The 17,154-nt window shown below is 47.1% G+C and overlaps 1 protein-coding gene across 3 annotated transcripts in view; it reads left to right on the top strand.

Annotated features, from left to right (window-relative positions):
• tesk1b (testis associated actin remodelling kinase 1b) overlaps nucleotides 1-17,154 on the top strand; it is a 22,993-nt gene extending 5,839 nt beyond the window's left edge. For 2 of the 3 annotated variants that reach the window (XM_084002850.1, XM_084002851.1), the window contains exons 3-12: nucleotides 1,436-2,111; nucleotides 9,385-9,506; nucleotides 9,588-9,636; nucleotides 10,841-10,987; nucleotides 11,701-11,783; nucleotides 13,903-13,993; nucleotides 14,461-14,544; nucleotides 14,940-15,026; nucleotides 15,108-15,204; nucleotides 15,297-17,154. In XM_084002850.1, the coding sequence (XP_083858976.1) occupies nucleotides 1,917-2,111; nucleotides 9,385-9,506; nucleotides 9,588-9,636; nucleotides 10,841-10,987; nucleotides 11,701-11,783; nucleotides 13,903-13,993; nucleotides 14,461-14,544; nucleotides 14,940-15,026; nucleotides 15,108-15,204; nucleotides 15,297-16,393 (2,052 nt within the window). In that variant the 5' untranslated portion in view covers nucleotides 1,436-1,916 and the 3' untranslated portion in view covers nucleotides 16,394-17,154. Of the gene's footprint in view, nucleotides 1-500; nucleotides 710-1,435; nucleotides 2,112-9,384; nucleotides 9,507-9,587; nucleotides 9,637-10,840; nucleotides 10,988-11,700; nucleotides 11,784-13,902; nucleotides 13,994-14,460; nucleotides 14,545-14,939; nucleotides 15,027-15,107; nucleotides 15,205-15,296 lie in introns of those variants that run through there. The other variant, XM_084002849.1, reaches the window with a different exon arrangement.

The raw sequence follows: 17,154 nt of genomic DNA, 5'->3' as shown, positions 1-17,154 counted from the left end.
GCTAATTTACAGCAAATCAACTGAAAAAGTGTCAGTTAGGAGCTTTTTGTCTCAGTCTTTAAATTAATTTAATAAATACCAGTTTATTTGGAGGATATCATGTAAACAAACCTTTTTTTGGACCCTTAGGTCACTCGAGAGGTCAAACCAGCACTTGAGGACACATTTTGAAGAAAAATAATCAACTTTCTTCTTTTTCCTCGTGTTTATCACCGTGTGATTTATTTTCCAACCCTTCAGATAACCAACAATAGTTCCCATCCATGTCATGTTGTTTTAATAATCATAATAATCATCCATGTGACAGACTCTAATAGTCACTGAATGAATCAGGATGGATCTAATCAATAACCATATGTATACAGTAGCCTATGCGGGCTCTCCATTCACACTTCAGACCCTGTAGGTGAGACCCAAACGCCCCCACAGGTACACGTTTCCGCTGGTCACGTGTGGACCCGCCCCGTCTTGCCGCCTCCAATAAAGCGCAGCAAAAGTCACCGCTCCCCTTCGTTCGCGCGAGGCGGTCGGCGGCGACGTAGAAAACGAAACCACAGCGAGGCTCGTGTATGTGTGTGTCGGTGTGTGTGTGTGTGTGGGCGCGTGGAGGCGGCTCGCGCCGAGATGATTAATTAGTAAGACGAGTAAAAGCTCCAGTAACCCGGGACGCCGCCGCAGCTGATCCGGACTCGGCAGGGAGAGGGGCCAGGTAAGTCCGGTCCTCGCCTCTGCAGACGGGAACACGCGTCCTCGCTGTTGTGCGTCAGCGTTTTTCAGTTTGAATCTACGCTCTGCGTGCGTGCGCATGTGTGTGTGCGCGTGTGTGTTTGGAGTGGCACACAAACTCGGCTCAGTTCGGCATCCATAATTCACGAGCTGCAGTCAGGATATACCCCAAAATGTGAGCGAGCGACCATTGAGTGCTAATGCAGAGTGATTGGATCAGCTGCGGAGCGCACCTTTTTTTTGGTGTGTGTGTGTGTGTGTGTGTGTGTGTGTGTGTGTGTGTGTGTGTGTGTGTGTGTGTGTGTGTGTGTGTGTGTGTGTGTGTGTGTGTGTGTGTGTGTGTGTGTGTGTGTGTGTGTGTGTGTGTGTGTGTGTGTGTGTGTGTGTGTGTGTGCAAAGTGCATGTAAAAAGAGTGTTTTACGACTGTTATCTCTGCAGAGCCCGATCACATGTCAGACAGACCCAACTCTCTCTTTTTAATGGCATCGCCGCTTCCTTCCCATCAGCTGTTCGTAACGCGATCCCGCTGCATGCGGATAAAAACGCAACTTGAATTCTTCGTGTAGTAATGATCCGCCGCACCGAGCCCATCGCGTTGTTGCAGGAAGAGTTTCTGTGTCACGTCGGTCTCATCGGATGCACTTTAATGTTTCTGTAACGTCCCTGTTTCCGCCCCCCCTCCTCCTCCTCCTCCTCCTCTCTCCCCAGTTCAATAGGCTGCAGCGTCACGGAGGCAGCTAAAGTGCGCACTGGAAACCCGCGATTCAATTGGTGGAACCAGTAAGGGGAGCCCAGCGTTTTTCCACTGCGGGAGGAGCAGAGTTGAGGAAGCCGAGAGAGAGAGGCGGCAGCAACCTGCGCAGTTTAGAAAAAGACTCCTCTGCTGCAAGGCATGGGGGACTTCACGCAAACTGCGCACCGACTCCGCAGGATGCAGCGCTGCGGCTGCGTGCTGTAAGACACACACTCCGGACGTGCAAGTTTGACAGAGGGATTAGACCGGACCGGTCCCCGACTACATCCGCGACGTTGTTGGTTTCCTCCCCCCTCCCTGACAGCGTGCATCCCCCCCCCAGGAGAGCCCAGCGCCTCGCAGCGGACATGGGAAATGTAAACAGGAGTCGGGCTGGATTTTAAACTACACACACCTCCTCCTCCTCCTCCTACTCCTACTCGCGGGGCGTCCGAGATGGAGATGGGGACGGAAAGGGTTGAGGCGGAGCGGGAGGGAGAGGCGGAGCCGCCCATGCACAGCGTCCACGGGACCAACCGGGTCAGACCGTCCTCGTACCGGGCCCTGCGCAGCGCCGTGTCCAGCCTGGCCCGCCTGGACGACTTCACCTGCGAGAAGATCGGCGCCGGCTTCTTCTCCGAGGTGTTCAAGGTGAGTGTTTGATGAGGGGTTTAGTAGTTATTATGACTCACTTCCTCAAAAGTGTTCGACTCCCATGTGCACATCCTGGAGGTCTCCATGGTTACACAACATCCCACTTTATATCCGTTTATATGATGATTTGAGATTAGGAACCCTTTTTTTTTGACAGCTTCCTGTCAACTCACATGTTCCCTTGATATCTCTGAAAGAAGTGTCCATGGCAACCAGTGCAACATCACCCAAACAGACACGTGCATAATGCTGAATGCAGGAGGATGCTGGTGATAGGGGGGGTGTAAGTGTGAACCTCACTGTCCCGTCTGAGGATGCCCTCCTCTCCACACGTGTTTGCCCTGACCCACATGTTGTGTCGGGTGAACACGGTGTGCTTCTTGGTTGTGTAAGTGGATACGGTTCAGGACCGGTAGATCTGGCACAGGTGCATGCAACCCTACACTCTGTGTTCAGACCGGCCACCTTCTGCCCCCGCTGGGTCACGCTGCTGCTGTTCACATGCATGCAGGCCGGTTCCACATACGGGGCAGCGTGGGGGTGGGAGTGATGCAAACGGAAGCTGGCCGGGGAGGAAACTGTCATTTTGGTTTGTTTTTTAATGAAAAGCCATGGATGTTTAATTAATTAATAGTTTGGAATGTGTTGAAGGACTCAACATGCTTTCCCTATTGATCCATTATTTCCTCTATTAATCATTTTGTATGAAAACTGTCATAAATGATCAAATGCTAAACAAAAAACAGGTGATCTATAGTGAAAATAATAAGTTTGAGCCCTTAAAAATAAATAATAATACTCCACCACCTATTCTGTATAAAGGGAATTGCTAGGATAATAATAATGAGGATTTAGTCCATTAAAACTGATGCAGGTTAATTTTCTGTGCACCAACTAATAGATTAGTTCTACCTTGTAAGTGTCCTGTTTTGTATAAAACATTTATTGTGATTAACGCTGCCATATTAAAGCCTGGTAATACTCAGACATTGACATTTCATCCCGTTAAAGTCAGAAACTCTGAATTAAATGTGCTCTCTATACGCCGGCCGACCCTCACCTCATTAAACCTAACTTCCCGTGTTGTGGCTCCGCTCCCGGTGCTTTGTGCTGGACTCACTCCCCCAGCTCTGCCCTTTTTGAATGGCCAATGAGCATGCAAATGTCAGTGTTTACTGCCGGCTTGTCAAGTTGGCACTTAAGTTTAGATGGGCTTTGCCCTTTTGACGCCGCTATATAAATGCAAAATTGTTGCCACGGCTATCAGTCCCATTAAAAACCTTGCTTACATGGCTGACTGAGTGATTGTTCTTGTATCCTGGTCAGATAAAAGGCCCGGCTGCTGCAGAAACCTCTCACTTTATGTTTTGTTTATCAAATTTAGCAGTCGCTAAAATGTACACGGTGCATTTGCTTACATTGAGGCTTTTTAAATGGATGTCCCTGCACTCGGCGCTACAAAGGCTGCTGGCCTCCCGCCATGCGTTTGTGCTGTTGTTCAGCCTCAGATCGATGGAAGCCCGCGGCGGGCAGACAGGCGGCCTTTCGCCTCTCCTGTGTGCAATTGTGCAACCTGGAGGGGGGGTGGAGACAAAAAAAAAGAGGGGGGAAGGAAAGGGAGAGCACATGTGGAGACAAATTCTTCAGGTGTTGTTTTCATCTTGCTTTTTTATTATTCTTCAAAGGGAAGTCTCCCATTTCATCAGCCTCAAACTCACCCTGATGGGCATGAAAAGAAAAACCTCCATCCCAAAGTCATGCAGCATCCCTCATTTAACGACAGGGATTAATTATTTAGTTAGTTTTTTTATTGTTTGTGAACAAGTTGAATCGATATCTAATTGGATGACCGTGTCGTTTTTTCCCAACTGTTTCCGTTCTGCTTAATTGATGTGTTTGCTCATACAGACGACGCCTGCTGTCTAAGAACAAGGAAACGCAGCAACAGGCTTCCTATCAGATTTGCTTCTCTTTTAGTCCTTCTCTGTCATTTACATGAGACATGGAAATCTCACAAAGTTGTCGCTAAAAGCTTCCTCAGTTTGGTGGAAAGTGGCCGTCTTATTGCTTACGTTTCACATTATATATTGTGTTTTTTGCTTAATTTGTGCTACCTGCTGACTTTATATTTACCGCACAGACACGAGAGGAATATCAATAAATGAGGGCTTTAAATGCAACTTGAATGGTAAAAATCGGTTCAGCCACTGTGGAGCTATAAAGGTCAGAAGTCAAGAAACACCTGCAGATTTGTCATATTAAGGCGATGCAGAGCTCCAGGTTTTCCATATTTTCAGTGAACTTTTGATATTTTTTGAGACAGAACTGCTGCAATCTGTTGCCTCAGTCTGTTGGCCGAGGCACTCCCTGGTGTTTGTGCTCGGCTGCACACAACACAGGTTGGGAAAGTCCGATTGTCTCCATTTACTTTAATTTCAGGGTTGGTGACAAAATGTTTGTCTTCTTGGTAATAAGTGGGAGGTCAAAATACGCGTAGATGAGTCACGAGAGTTTCTCCACAACTAATAGTCGTCATAATGATGGTAACGGCTGTGATTTAGGCCGGTTATTCTGGGGATTGTGGTTTTAAATGTGTGTGTGGAGTCGCTTTATGCTCACACGTGAGATGAGAGATGATGATGATGATGATGATGATGAGATGGAGTAATGGGATAAAGAGAGGATTTCAAACAGGCTGGCGTCTCCGAAGCACAAATACAGTTGACTTTATTGGTTATGGAGGTTCTTGCATGTTGGAACAGGTTCGGCTCTTTGTATTGAGTCATTTTGAATACTTTACCACATCATCATTCAAGCTGCAGCTAGTAATGTGATTCTCAATCAACCTGAGGATTATCTTCATTGTTGAATACAGTGGAAGAAGTATGATTTCACGGAGCCCGAGGTTACAATCCTCATTGTTTGTTTTCTCCGACCAATAATCCAAGATCCCCAAAAATATTCAATTTATTATAGTAGAAAAAAAATCACATTTTTTTTTGTCATTATTTAATTATCAGAATTGTTGCAGATTATAATTTTCTCTTAAATCATGGATATATATATATATATATTTTTTTTTTTTGAAAACTGTGTAAATGGTTAAAAGGAATAACTTATTAAGCAAATAAATGAAACCATTTTATTAGTTTGGACAAAAAAAGCATTTATAAAATAGTTTTAATGCCTTATTGTTTTTTTTAAATTAATTTAAGCCCATTCATTGCAGCCCGAGCCCTCCTTCCTTTGTATTAAGTTGTTTACTGCACACCTGATCCTTCAGAATTAGACCTCATCTCATGGGTTTGTGGTGAAGGTTCCTCCTCTAAGATCATGTGAGACTAATAGATGCGTATTGTGGGACTCTCCCGTCGGGACATGTTGAGATGTGACCAGGTCTCGGTGAATCCTGATACAGAAATATACTCCGCTGTGGAAAGATGACACGACAACAAAAGCGTTGCACACACAAAGCGGCGTCCATCATCGGCTGTCATTCTGTGTGCTTTCAGTCAGTTTCAGCGTTCTGGATGAGGAGCTCTGTTTGTCTGAGTCCATGCTGCTGTTGAATGGTGGTGTTGGTATTGGGGGGGGTTAGGTTAGGCCTTCTCCAGTCGGGGCCTGCTCACGCTGCTCACGCTGCCACTCGCCACCCAACTATTCAGCTTTGTTTACGTTCTGCACATGAGACGAGCCTGTCTTCACTTGACCGCCGAGCTTATTGCTTCAAAAATATTTCAGATGGGGATTTTGATGGAGAAATGTTGTGCAAGAGTTGCACAATGATCCGCTTTCGGATCCCTCCTCCACTGGCATTTTTTTTTTTTAATGAATTTATCTCAAAGAGGCGTTGCGACGTGTGTTTACATCAACGCACAATGAGCGCTTCCTCCCGTCCACATGTTGGCAGTGTGGCGCCTCGACCCGGAGGAAGGCCGCTCCCCTCTGGGAAGCTAAACAAACGGCTCAGTGTTTGCATGTGTGTCGGGTTTTTTTATCAGATCTTATAATCATAATCAATTGCCCATAATGCAACACAGTTTTTCTAATTGCACCCCGTTAACGCAGGCTTCCTGTCCCCTTTTAGTCTGCAGAACCTCCGCTCATCCATCGCTTCTTTCACCCGCCTTTATATTCGTTTTAAAAGACTCCGAGCTCCGTGATCACACGTGTGTCTTTCCACACGTATGAACTTGAAGGACCCTTCGTGTTGAGGCTTGTGCATGCAGGAGGGGGGAGGGGGGGCGTGGATAAACCCGGTGTTGCTGTTGTGTCGGCGTGTCTACCTGGACTGGTCGCCTCCTGGATCAGGTTGTGTTTCTGAGGCTCTTCTACAGGGGGAGGGGTGGGGGGGACCTCCCTGCTTGTTCACTGATGGACCGACTTGGCTGATTGCCTCGTTTCAGTCTCCCTCACACATTCACACTTTTTTTTTTCTTCCTCTTCACGCTATATCTGAGAGCAGAGCCTCAGGCGGCGGCTTAAGCTTTGAGTTTGTAGGAGAAGCTCATTTTCTCAGTTCTCCACCGCAGATAAAGAGTGAGGGAAGTTCATCCCCTCGGGGGTTTTTCCTCTCACAGTCCCCCAACGCCTCCGCTCAAAACTCGTTTGTCAAATCGGTTGATGCTTTTCTGTGTTTGTCCTCAAGTGATTGCTTGAAAGGCTCATTCTAAAGCACTTTTTTTTGCTTTAGTCTGGTTAAAATGCTGCAGAAGTTGCACATTTAATGATGATATTTCTGTTTTTGAAGGGTAGACTCTGTTTTCATGTGAATGTTATGCAAATAACATGACATAAACTTCTATACCTCAGTTAGTAAGGTTTGAGGTAACCCTGAAGAGGCCTTTAGGGTCGACCCCGTGTTCCAGCTGTGTGACTGCCTCTGCAACCCTACACTAACATGTCATTTGTTCTCGGCTACACATTGGAGACCTGACTGTTGTTGTGGACACATAATAATCACATAGACGGGACAAACACAGGCTTGTAGCTGCCATTAACGGCAGAAGAGACATGTACTTGATATTTAGCTGAGGGAATTGTGGTGATTTCAATGTCCCGAGATGATAAAATTGTGTGTCTTGGAGTCGAAATCTGTTTTATCGAGTTGTTTGTTTCTCTGTTATGTTCTTCATCTTTTTTTGTGGAAGTGTCATCTCTTTTGCCCTCGTGTGCATCCTCCATCTGCCCTCTCTGTCGCCTCCTCCTCCTCCTCCTCCTCTCTGTCTCCCCGTCGGGCCGCCGGCTAATGACAGACGTAGCTGCACATGTTGGCTGCACAGAGCGAGAGTAGGAGATGCCGGCGACCTTTCACTGCTGACAGCAGCATTTTTCAAGGCCGGGTGTGTTTTGAAGGAGAGCTTCGGGGTGTGTCTGAGCGCATGCATGCAAGTCTGTTCTGTCTGTCTGTGTGTGTGTTTGTGTGGGTGTGTGTGTGTAATTGCTCCATATCATGTGGTAATCTTGATGTAGGCGTGGACACTGGCATTCCAGCGGTGAGTTCATGGAGATGACCATTAAAAGGGTTGGCATAAAGAATTTAGGAAGAAAAGGAAAAAAACACATACCTCATGGTGGCTTTGCAGCATTACGATTCTCAGATAGCAGGAACACACACACACACACACACACACACACACACACGCACACACCTGAGACTCTCAGCCCTGAATAATGGCGAGTGAGAGGCTGTTTATTTGGGACAAAACGGTGAACAGTGAAGCAGCGTTGCAGTTCCCCACCAGTGCTGCATCAGCAGTTGGCTCACGTTTGCACTGCAACCTGCCTGCATGTGTGTGTGTGTGCATGTGTGTGTCTGTGCGTGTGTGTGTGTGTGTGTGTGTGTGTGTGTGTGTGTGCGTGTGTGTGTGTGTGTGTGTGTGAGAGAGTCTCAGGATGCCGAGTTTCTTCAACTAAGTAGGAAGGCAGATGTGTGCAGGGAAAACACGCACAAGTGTGATGTAAATCCACAGCCATGCCTGCCAGATAAATCTGTGCTAATGGAAGCAGGAGTGTGTTTGCGTGTGTGTGTGTGTGTGTGCATGTGTGTGTGTGCCTCCTAATCGGCCACAGAGCTCCGTCTACCAGCCTACAGGATGCTGCCTCATCCTCCGAGTACATGTATCAAGATTAATCCTGCACACTTCTGCTGCGTGCTCAAGTGTGTGTGACGAAGACTTCCTCTTTGCAAGAGGAAGCAGCTCCTGTGCAGTTAGACGTGTGATTTGACGCGTGTGCGTCCGTGCATGTGTGCATCCATGCATGTGTGCATCCATGCATGTGTGCATCCTTGCATGTGTGCACGCTGAAGTCCTGGAGTGGCTCCGTGGAGGAAGGATTAAGTGCGGCAGCAGAGATTGACTCTCATTGACTGGCCGTTAAGATAAAGTGTGTTTGTGTGTGTTTGTGTATTAATAGCATTACTTGCTGCACTCTAGTCTGGTCTCTAATAGGCTTTATGGTTTTTCCCCCCATCACCACTCTGATCTAAAGCCCAGCTGAGATCCAGGCCAGTGTCTCACTGACTTCAACACACCAGACTTTGACCCTTCACACACTCCCTCCTCCCTCACCCTTCCCTCCCATGCCCCTTATCTTAACTTATATTAAGAGCTTGAAGGTCTGATTTTCTTGAAATGTAACTTATTATTAACTATTGGAAATGAATACATCTGCAAAACTAAAGACATTCCCATCAAGCTGTGAGCCAGTTTTGACAAACTAACATGCTGGACTGTAAAAACTTGGCATTGATAACAGCAAAACAGGGTTTAGATCTGCAAAATCCCACAAAATGCACCAACACAGCAGATAGCATTTATGAAATATATGCAAATATTAAAAAAAAGTTAGAAACTAAGAAGCAGCAGTGCTTTCTTGTTGCATAAAGCTAACATTCTTGCCTTCCCTCGCTTTTACAGTATCTAACGTGTGAGCGTTCACACACACAAACTATCACACACACACACACACACACACACACACACACACACACACACACACACACACACACACACACACAGGCAGACAGACTCTGAAACACCCCCGACTTCTCTCCACTCTGCCAGAGATTTTACTGCTCGTCTGTCGCTTGTGTGAATTCATTTTGGAAGTCAAACTACTTCCCAAGCAAATATGCACTGACATGTAGCCTGAGGGGAAAGGGGGGGGGCATGTCATGTCACTATGGTTACCATACCAGACGGAGCCATTGCCATAGCAGCAGTAATGAAGAAACTTCTTCTTCTTGTTGTTGTTGTCGTTGTTCCAGGTGCAGCATCGTGTGTCGGGGCAGATTATGGCTCTGAAGATGAACACCTTGGTCAGCAACAGAGCCAACATGCTCAGGGAGGTCCAGCTCATGAACAGATTATCACACCCCAATATACTCAGGTAACTCAAGCACTTTATTATACTTCTTCTTCTTCTTCCCCTTCCACCCGGTTGTTAAACGCTCGTCTGCTCTGCCTCCAGGTTTATAGGAGTGTGTGTGCACGAGGGGCAGCTCCACGCCCTCACAGAGGTAAGACCCGCTGCCCAGCACTAGAGTACAGACTCTTTATTCACCGGCTCCACACTACAGCTGAATGCAGCAAGCAGAGTTCAGGGGAAATATCTAATTGAAATAGTGATTGTAACCTACCAATATGCATAAAAAATAAATTGGTACCAAGTTTTTTTCCCCCAGACATACACACATACACACAGTTTGGGAGTCGGTTATATTTATATTGAAAGAAGAACTTGATCCTGATTTAAATGCTTAAAAAGCAGCTAAATACAAACTTCCAGTTTCGTTGAACAGCGACTATAAAAAAACTACTATTAATTCTAATCCAGTCACCATTCAAACTTTCTCTGTATTTCCACCAGTAGATTTTTGCTTCCGTTTCTTCTCTGTAAACAAACGGGATGGGATTCCTGACTGAGATGTTCATGCATTTCTGATATTATTATTAATAACTTATTATTCCTTTTGAAATCAAATTTCCAACGTTATCTCTACATGAAGTCTGTCTGAAACGCAGTAAAAGTTACCCAGACGGAGGTCAGACAGCTCATGACATTTCACCTGTTTCTTATCTGTGATGGATTTACCTGACGTTGCCACGGTAACTGAGCTGCTCAACAGTGAATAGGGGATGAGAGGAGATTTGGTGTCTGTGATGGTAGTGTGTGTTGTGTTGTGTTTGAAAAGGTCAGCAGCTTTTACACGTGCAGTTAAAAAAACAACCTGTTGTTGAGAGATTTAGTTGTCATGAATGGACTCGTCTTTAGGGGCAATTCATCTTTTTTTGCCAATAAAATGTCAGAAAAGGGGAAATCCTGGTCGACCTTGTTGTTTGAATGTAAACCGCAACATCCCCGGTGACCTTTGTTTCATGTCACACCTAGGTTCCTGTTTCTGTCTCTGCTGTCGCTGTCAAACAAAACACTCGGCTTGTTGCTCGTTTCATCCAAACGGCACTTTAAAGCCTGAAATATTCAATGTGCAGTGATTTAAACAGGAGAACGCTAGTAAATCCCATCGTTTATAAATAACAAAAGGAGCAATAAAAGAAACTGTGGACCGATGAAACATGAAGGGAAAAAGCTGATAACCATACTGATACCAGATTAAATATTAATGAATGTTTTTACAGACTGAGCTTTTCATATCAACGCTGAACACATTTAGAAATCAAGCTCATTTTGTGTTAACAATGAACTCCTTGTTGATGATCCAGTACATCAACGGCGGGAACTTGGAGCAGCTGTTGGGCAGCGACGTGTACCTGTCGTGGAGCGTGAGGATCATCCTGGCCCTGGACATCGCCCGGGGTCTCCAGTACCTGCACAGCAAGGGCATCTTCCACAGGGACCTCACCTCCAAGGTGACCTCACACACACACACACACACACACACACACACACACACACACACATCTGGAAATTACACCCACGTAGTTCAAACACCCGGAACCGCAAGAACATTTCAGGATCTGTCGCTTTGTTTATGTAGATTTTGAAAACGGTTAAAAAGCTCCAGAGCAGATTTAGAAGCTTTTCCAGGTGCGTCACAGATCTTGAGACTCTGTAAAAAAAAAAGAAGAAGATCTGTGGGAAATGTTCTGTGGCTGCAGGTCAGTTCAGGTGAAATTCAAACGGGTTCACAGTCGGCTGCTGCAACAGGAAACGGACTGAACGGTTTAAAACGGAAGGTTTGCCCGGGGTGAGAAAAGAGTGACGTAAAAGAGACGTGAAGTAATGGAGATAAAGTGGACAAACCACGACATGTAGACGCTGTAAAATATGTAAAAAGCTGGAGGGGAAATGTTTGTGACATCATACTTTATACACAGACGATTTGAGTGTCTGAAATCTCCATTTACGAAGTCTGTAGAGGAAATATTGACTCGCTGGAAACGCGTCATTAGCCAGTTAGATTTGAGGAGATACGGCACAGAAACCGGAGCAAAGCACCTTTTTAAAATCGTCACTCGAAAGCGTAATAATCTTAAAACCTGGAAAGGAATGCACACACCCCTACAGACTTTATTTACAGCAGCAGTAGGTGATGTGTTTGACCTCTGACCCCTCTGTGCAGAACTGTCTGGTGCGCTGGGAGGGCTGCGTGTGCTCCGCCGTGGTGGGAGACTTTGGCCTGGCGGAGAAAATCCCAGATTGCAGGTCAGTCGGTGGCTCAATAAATCACATTCCTCCACTTCTCTATCCCTGGTGTCGTCTGAGCGATTACTCACACCAAAGCACACTCAGGTTTTTCCAAAGCATGCACTGTAGGCACATGACCCCCCCTCCTCCCCCTCCCTCCACCACTCACTGTTTGGGGAACTTTTTATTAATATAATGAAACCGCAGACTTGCTGCTCGTTGGGTTCCCTCTCTCCCCGCCGTTTTGTATTTTTAACAAGCTTTGACGTTTATGTGGCGTGTTTTATTCACCGCCGTCATGTCATCACTTGGCTCGTGCTGGCTATAAACGCAAAGTTAGGGCTATCAAGTTTTATTCCCTTCAGCTGGGTCACCGGTGACATCACATCTGCCACCGCGGTGCACGATTCCCTACTGGACTAGATGTAGGAATGAGACAAGAAGGCAAACGTCCTGGATTTAGACATTTGACTTGAGTAAAAGTTTGTTTTTAAGTCTCATTAGCTCCTCCTCCTCGCTCTTTCTTCAGTCATTCAGCAAACGCACGACTCTTGCGGAGATAAGACGGCTGCCTCTGTAACCTGGCCTGCCCTTTAGCTGTGAGGTGTGTGTGTGTCTGAGGTGTGTGTGTGTCTGTGAGGTGTGTGTGTGACTGTGAGGTGTGTGTGTCTGTGAGGTGTGTGTTTCCGCAGGCTCTGCTTGGGCCTGGCCACCGTTTTGTGTTTACACAAGTCTGTCACTGGCGAGGTGGTTTTAATAAAAAAAAAAAGGAGCTCGTCACGTTGGTGGTTTTTGTGTTTTTGACTAAAATAAATTGCCCGCAGCTAAAAACAAAAATATAGAGAGTTAATGTTCCACATGCAGGGCTTCTGTGTGTGTGTTTAGTGTTTTTGCATACCTGCCGCTATCAAACACGACGCCTCTGTTTGCTCCAGCGTTTGTTTCAATAGCAGCTGGCGAACTGGAGTTTCCGTCGCTTTTTCAAGGGCATGTTTGCTTTTAGATTTGAGCCCAAACACCGGCGTGTCCTGCAGCGGAGAATGTTGACGAGCCCGTCTCCAAATGTGCCTGTTTGTGTTGGAGCGCTACCACCGCGCTTGTGGCACGGAGTGAAGGAGGGGAGGATGGAAGGAGGTAGGAGGTAGGAGGAAGGAGAGGACATGAAGGAGGGGGGGAAGCACTCCAAATAAGGTCAAACTATTCCAGTCCTCCTCCTGTTGCTCCTCCTGGAGCTCTGCTGCCCCCTCGTATAACCAGTCACTGTCCTTAACTCATCATCATCCCTTGGCTGTCTTATTGTTCATTCATGAGTTTGAACCCCTTTTCCCTCCGTTGCCTCCTCACTCTCCACAGTTTACGTTGGGAGCCGCGTCCTCATCTGTCCCTCTGCCGTCGTTCCCCTCGCTGTGTGTTTTTACAGTATCATAGCCCACAGTAGCAGATGGAAATAGCACAGAAAGGAAGTGTGTGTGTGTGTTGATGTGTGTGCAGGTTGTCCTTGCACAATTTTTGTTTCCCTTCCTTTTTTTAATTTGGCTAAAATTGCACAACGATATCGCTGCACAACTGAAAAACAAAACGGTTTCTTAGATACAGAGGAAGTTCTCACTCCGAGAGCCAACGTTCACCTCATAAAACCTCTCTCTCTCACTCTCCGTGAGTGTCTCTCTCTCACTCTCTCTCTCTCTCTCTGTCTTGATTGGGTTCTGCGTTAACCAAATGGAGCGTGGCTCCTGCTGAACCTGACTGTTCTTGTCCGACCGTGTGCTTCTGTTGCCTTCGTCTCTTACCTTTTTTCCCGTCAGGAGTTTGTTCATTTTTAGACTTCGCAGAGCAAAAGAATATCTGCATATTTAATGTAGCTGTTTTTCTTCTTCTTTTTTTTTTACTATGGTAGCAACTATTGAATATTTTCATTTCTGATTTTAATCTGCTGATTTATTCAATTAATCATTTGGCATGAATCTAAATGACCTAAAGCCCAAGGTGACATCATCAGCTGGAATCGATGCTGATTTGTTGTCTCTCATTAAACTATTCAACCGACTTTATTAAATTTAACACAATTTAATAATAAGCCCTAAAAGACACATGTTTATCCCTCCCCTCCTTCCTCCCCTCTCTTCCCCCTCTGCAGTGAGGAAGAGGACCAGCAACCCCTGGCCGTCGTCGGCTCCCCCTACTGGATGGCCCCGGAGGTGCTCCGAGGCGAGGTGTATAATGAGAAGGTACCGACGGATCGCTGTCTTCGTTGCCTTTCAGCTGCAGGTTGTTGCAGGAGTTCAAGGTCCTCAGTGGGCGTGATGAAAGCCAATCAAACAAAGCCGGTGGCCGGGCTGTGAAGTAAAGCCATAAATATTTAATGAATCGGTTATTATGATGAGGGAAATGGGAAAGTATTGATAGTAAGAGGTGAACTGCTTCACCTGTATTCTAATGACATTGTCTGTGTTATGTAACACGCCGAGGCTCACGAGAATCTACTGCAAATCTTTAGATTATATTGAAAAAATATTTAAATTTACAGTAAAAACCACCTCAACATGTATACATAATACTAATAAAGCAGATACATTTTCATTTTTTCACCAATATTTGTCAAATGTCTTTTTAAAAGTGATCTCATATCTTCCCCTTCGCCGTGGATCTCTGTGATCGATCTCTCTGTGATCCACTCGTCTTCCTGTCTCTGCAGGTGGATGTGTTTGCGTTCGGGATCATCCTGTGTGAGATCATAGCGAGGATCCAGGCCGACCCCGACATCCTCCCGCGCACTGTGGTACATACTGATGATGATGATGGTTATTGATCATGTGATCAAGTCTTTAGGGACGGCTCCTGTTCTTTTACAGCCTGAGGTCACTCAGAGATTCAAAACCACGTGGCTGTTGTGCAAGTAGCGATGTCAAAATGACGTTTAAGCAATAGTTGCACCGTGACGGAGATGATTTTTAAAATTTAAGTCAAATCTCATTTTGGAATCTAACCGCTGATTGTCATCTCGGACAAACAGGAAGCCGACTTTCTTATCTTAAAAAGATGCTTGTGTTTAAAAAAAAAAGTGGTTTTTGAGAGACTCTATTAAAAAAAACACTTCTTTAAAAAAACCAGCTACACAGACATGAATGGAAAGCCTTGTGTGTAGTTTTTAAACCCCTTTTTGCTTTTGTGCAGGACTTTGGTTTGGATGTGGTGACCTTTCAGCAGATGATGGGAGACTGTCCTCCTGACTTCCTGGAACTGGCCATCGCCTGCTGTAATGTAAGAGACACACAACACACACACACACAGGCCCCTCACAGACAAAATCAAATAAGAGTTGTTGCTCCTCCCTCCTGCCAGATGAACTCCACGCTCCGTCCATCCTTCTCCCACATCGTGGTGGAGCTGGAAAGGAGACAGACTGAGAGGAAACAGAAAGAAGAACCACCGGTCAAAGGTCGGTCGGTGAACTCTGTGGTGTTTTTCACCAGAAGTTAAATGTATTCGTTCCTGTAGATTAACGTCTCATTCAATCCGTTTCCTTTAAAGCCGTTTCTCCAACAATCGGCCTCCTGCGAAGGCGATCCCTTTGCCTCCCGTCGGATCCTCGCCTCTCCCGCAGCAAGTCGGACATGCTGCACCCTCCGGACACGCCCCCCTCTGCTGCCATGGCGGTTCCCGCTCGGGTCAACCCCTTCTCTCACAGGGAGGACCTCAAGGGCGGCAAGATCAAGCTGTTCGACACTCCCAGCAAGTCCGTCATCTCCCTCACGTTCACCCTGCCCCCTCCGCCGTACTGCGACGACCCCTCCGCGTCCGAGAGCGACGGCGGCGAGCTGCCGAGGAGGCACCGCCGCTGCCACTCGCTGCCGTGCACGCCCCCGCCGCACCTCACGTCGGCGCCGCACACCATCCTGTCGGAGGAGGAGGTCATGAACGGGGAGGTGAACGGAGTGGGTGAGGAAGAGAGACTGTTAGGGGGAGACAACTTCAGGGAGGGGAGCGGGACAGATTCAGGTCTTCCTGCTTCCTTTGAGATCCTGTCGCTGGACATGCTGGACCAGGAGGAGGAGGAGGAGGAGCCCATGGACTGCACCAGTACCCCGGACACACAGGACAGCATTTCATCTCCTTACTCCCAGCTCTCCCCTCCTCCATCCAACACCTCCACCCCCCTCCAGCCCCCCACCCACCCCTTCTCCAACGGCAGGGGGTCTGCCATCTCCAACGGGCCCCCGTGCCTGCCCCCCCTCTCTCTGCTGGACAACAACAACGTGGTGGTGAGCGGACCCCAGGGATGGAGCGCCACCACCAACAGCGCTCCCCCGACCACCAACAACAACGGCTACCACTCCCCTCCCACGCCCGCCAGCGACCCCGCCGCTTCCTCCCCGTTCGGCTCCCTGGACCAGGAGGAGGTGATCTCCTGTCCCGGCTGCTGCCTCGCCGGCCTCCGCTTCCCCTCCATGTGTGTCCGAGCGCCGCCGCGCCGAAACCCTTACAAGAACTTGAACGTGGACCACGCGGCCTCACGTGGGCTGCTTTGCCCGGAACCCAAGGGCCTGCCCCCCTCCCCCACCCCCACCCCGACAACCACGACCACCAGCCTGGAGCCGGGCCTCGCCTTGCCGGGGGCACAGACATAAACTCCTCAACACCAAACACACACCGAGGAGATGCGTGTGTGGAAACTGCACCAAAAAGCTCTTCCCTGGAAATTAAGTCGGACTTCTTTAGAATTTGCACAGATTTTAACGCAGCAATACCCTGCATACTTTCCAGACACGTTTTTGGTGCAGACGGGTTTACTAAAACACACTCCAGTGAACGCTCGGATGAGGAGGCGATGGTGACTTGTTGAATGTCGCCCTCTGCTGGGCTGAGGGCGGCATCCAGAACTGTTCAGCATGTGGACACTCCAGTTTTTGGGGGGGACCCCGGTTGGGTCCACCCTGTAGATGCAAAGATATGAAAAGATCCTCCTGAATGATGATCTCGATGAGGACGACGATGCTAAAATGAGGAATGTTGAGCTTAGTATTATTACTGCTGCAATGATATTTGATGCTTGGTGCTGTTTCTGAATGAACAGTTTTTGCTTTAATGTATTTAATTATCAAGAGGGTGTATGGTGCGTTGTTGTGAAAGGCTGGATGTGTGTGTGTGAGTGTGTGTGAGAGAGAGAGAGAGAGAGCGCTGTACACTGTTCTTTTGACCCTTTTTTTGTTGCTGTATGATCTCTATTGGCCCCTCTGGTCGCCTCGTTAAGCACTTCAACTGTATTAATGTTGTGAATAAGGAAATGTATTATTGTTATTACTTTTGGGAATGCATGGTCAAAGACCTGCTTAAGAGATGTACAGATTCTTATTATTTAAAGATGGCATTTAATAAAAAGATAGAATGC

This window comes from Eutrigla gurnardus (genome assembly GCF_963514095.1).
Source record: "Eutrigla gurnardus genome assembly, chromosome: 23".
In the NCBI taxonomy this organism is placed as follows: domain Eukaryota; kingdom Metazoa; phylum Chordata; class Actinopteri; order Perciformes; family Triglidae; genus Eutrigla; species Eutrigla gurnardus.
This window is presented reverse-complemented; position numbering and strand designations above follow the sequence as displayed.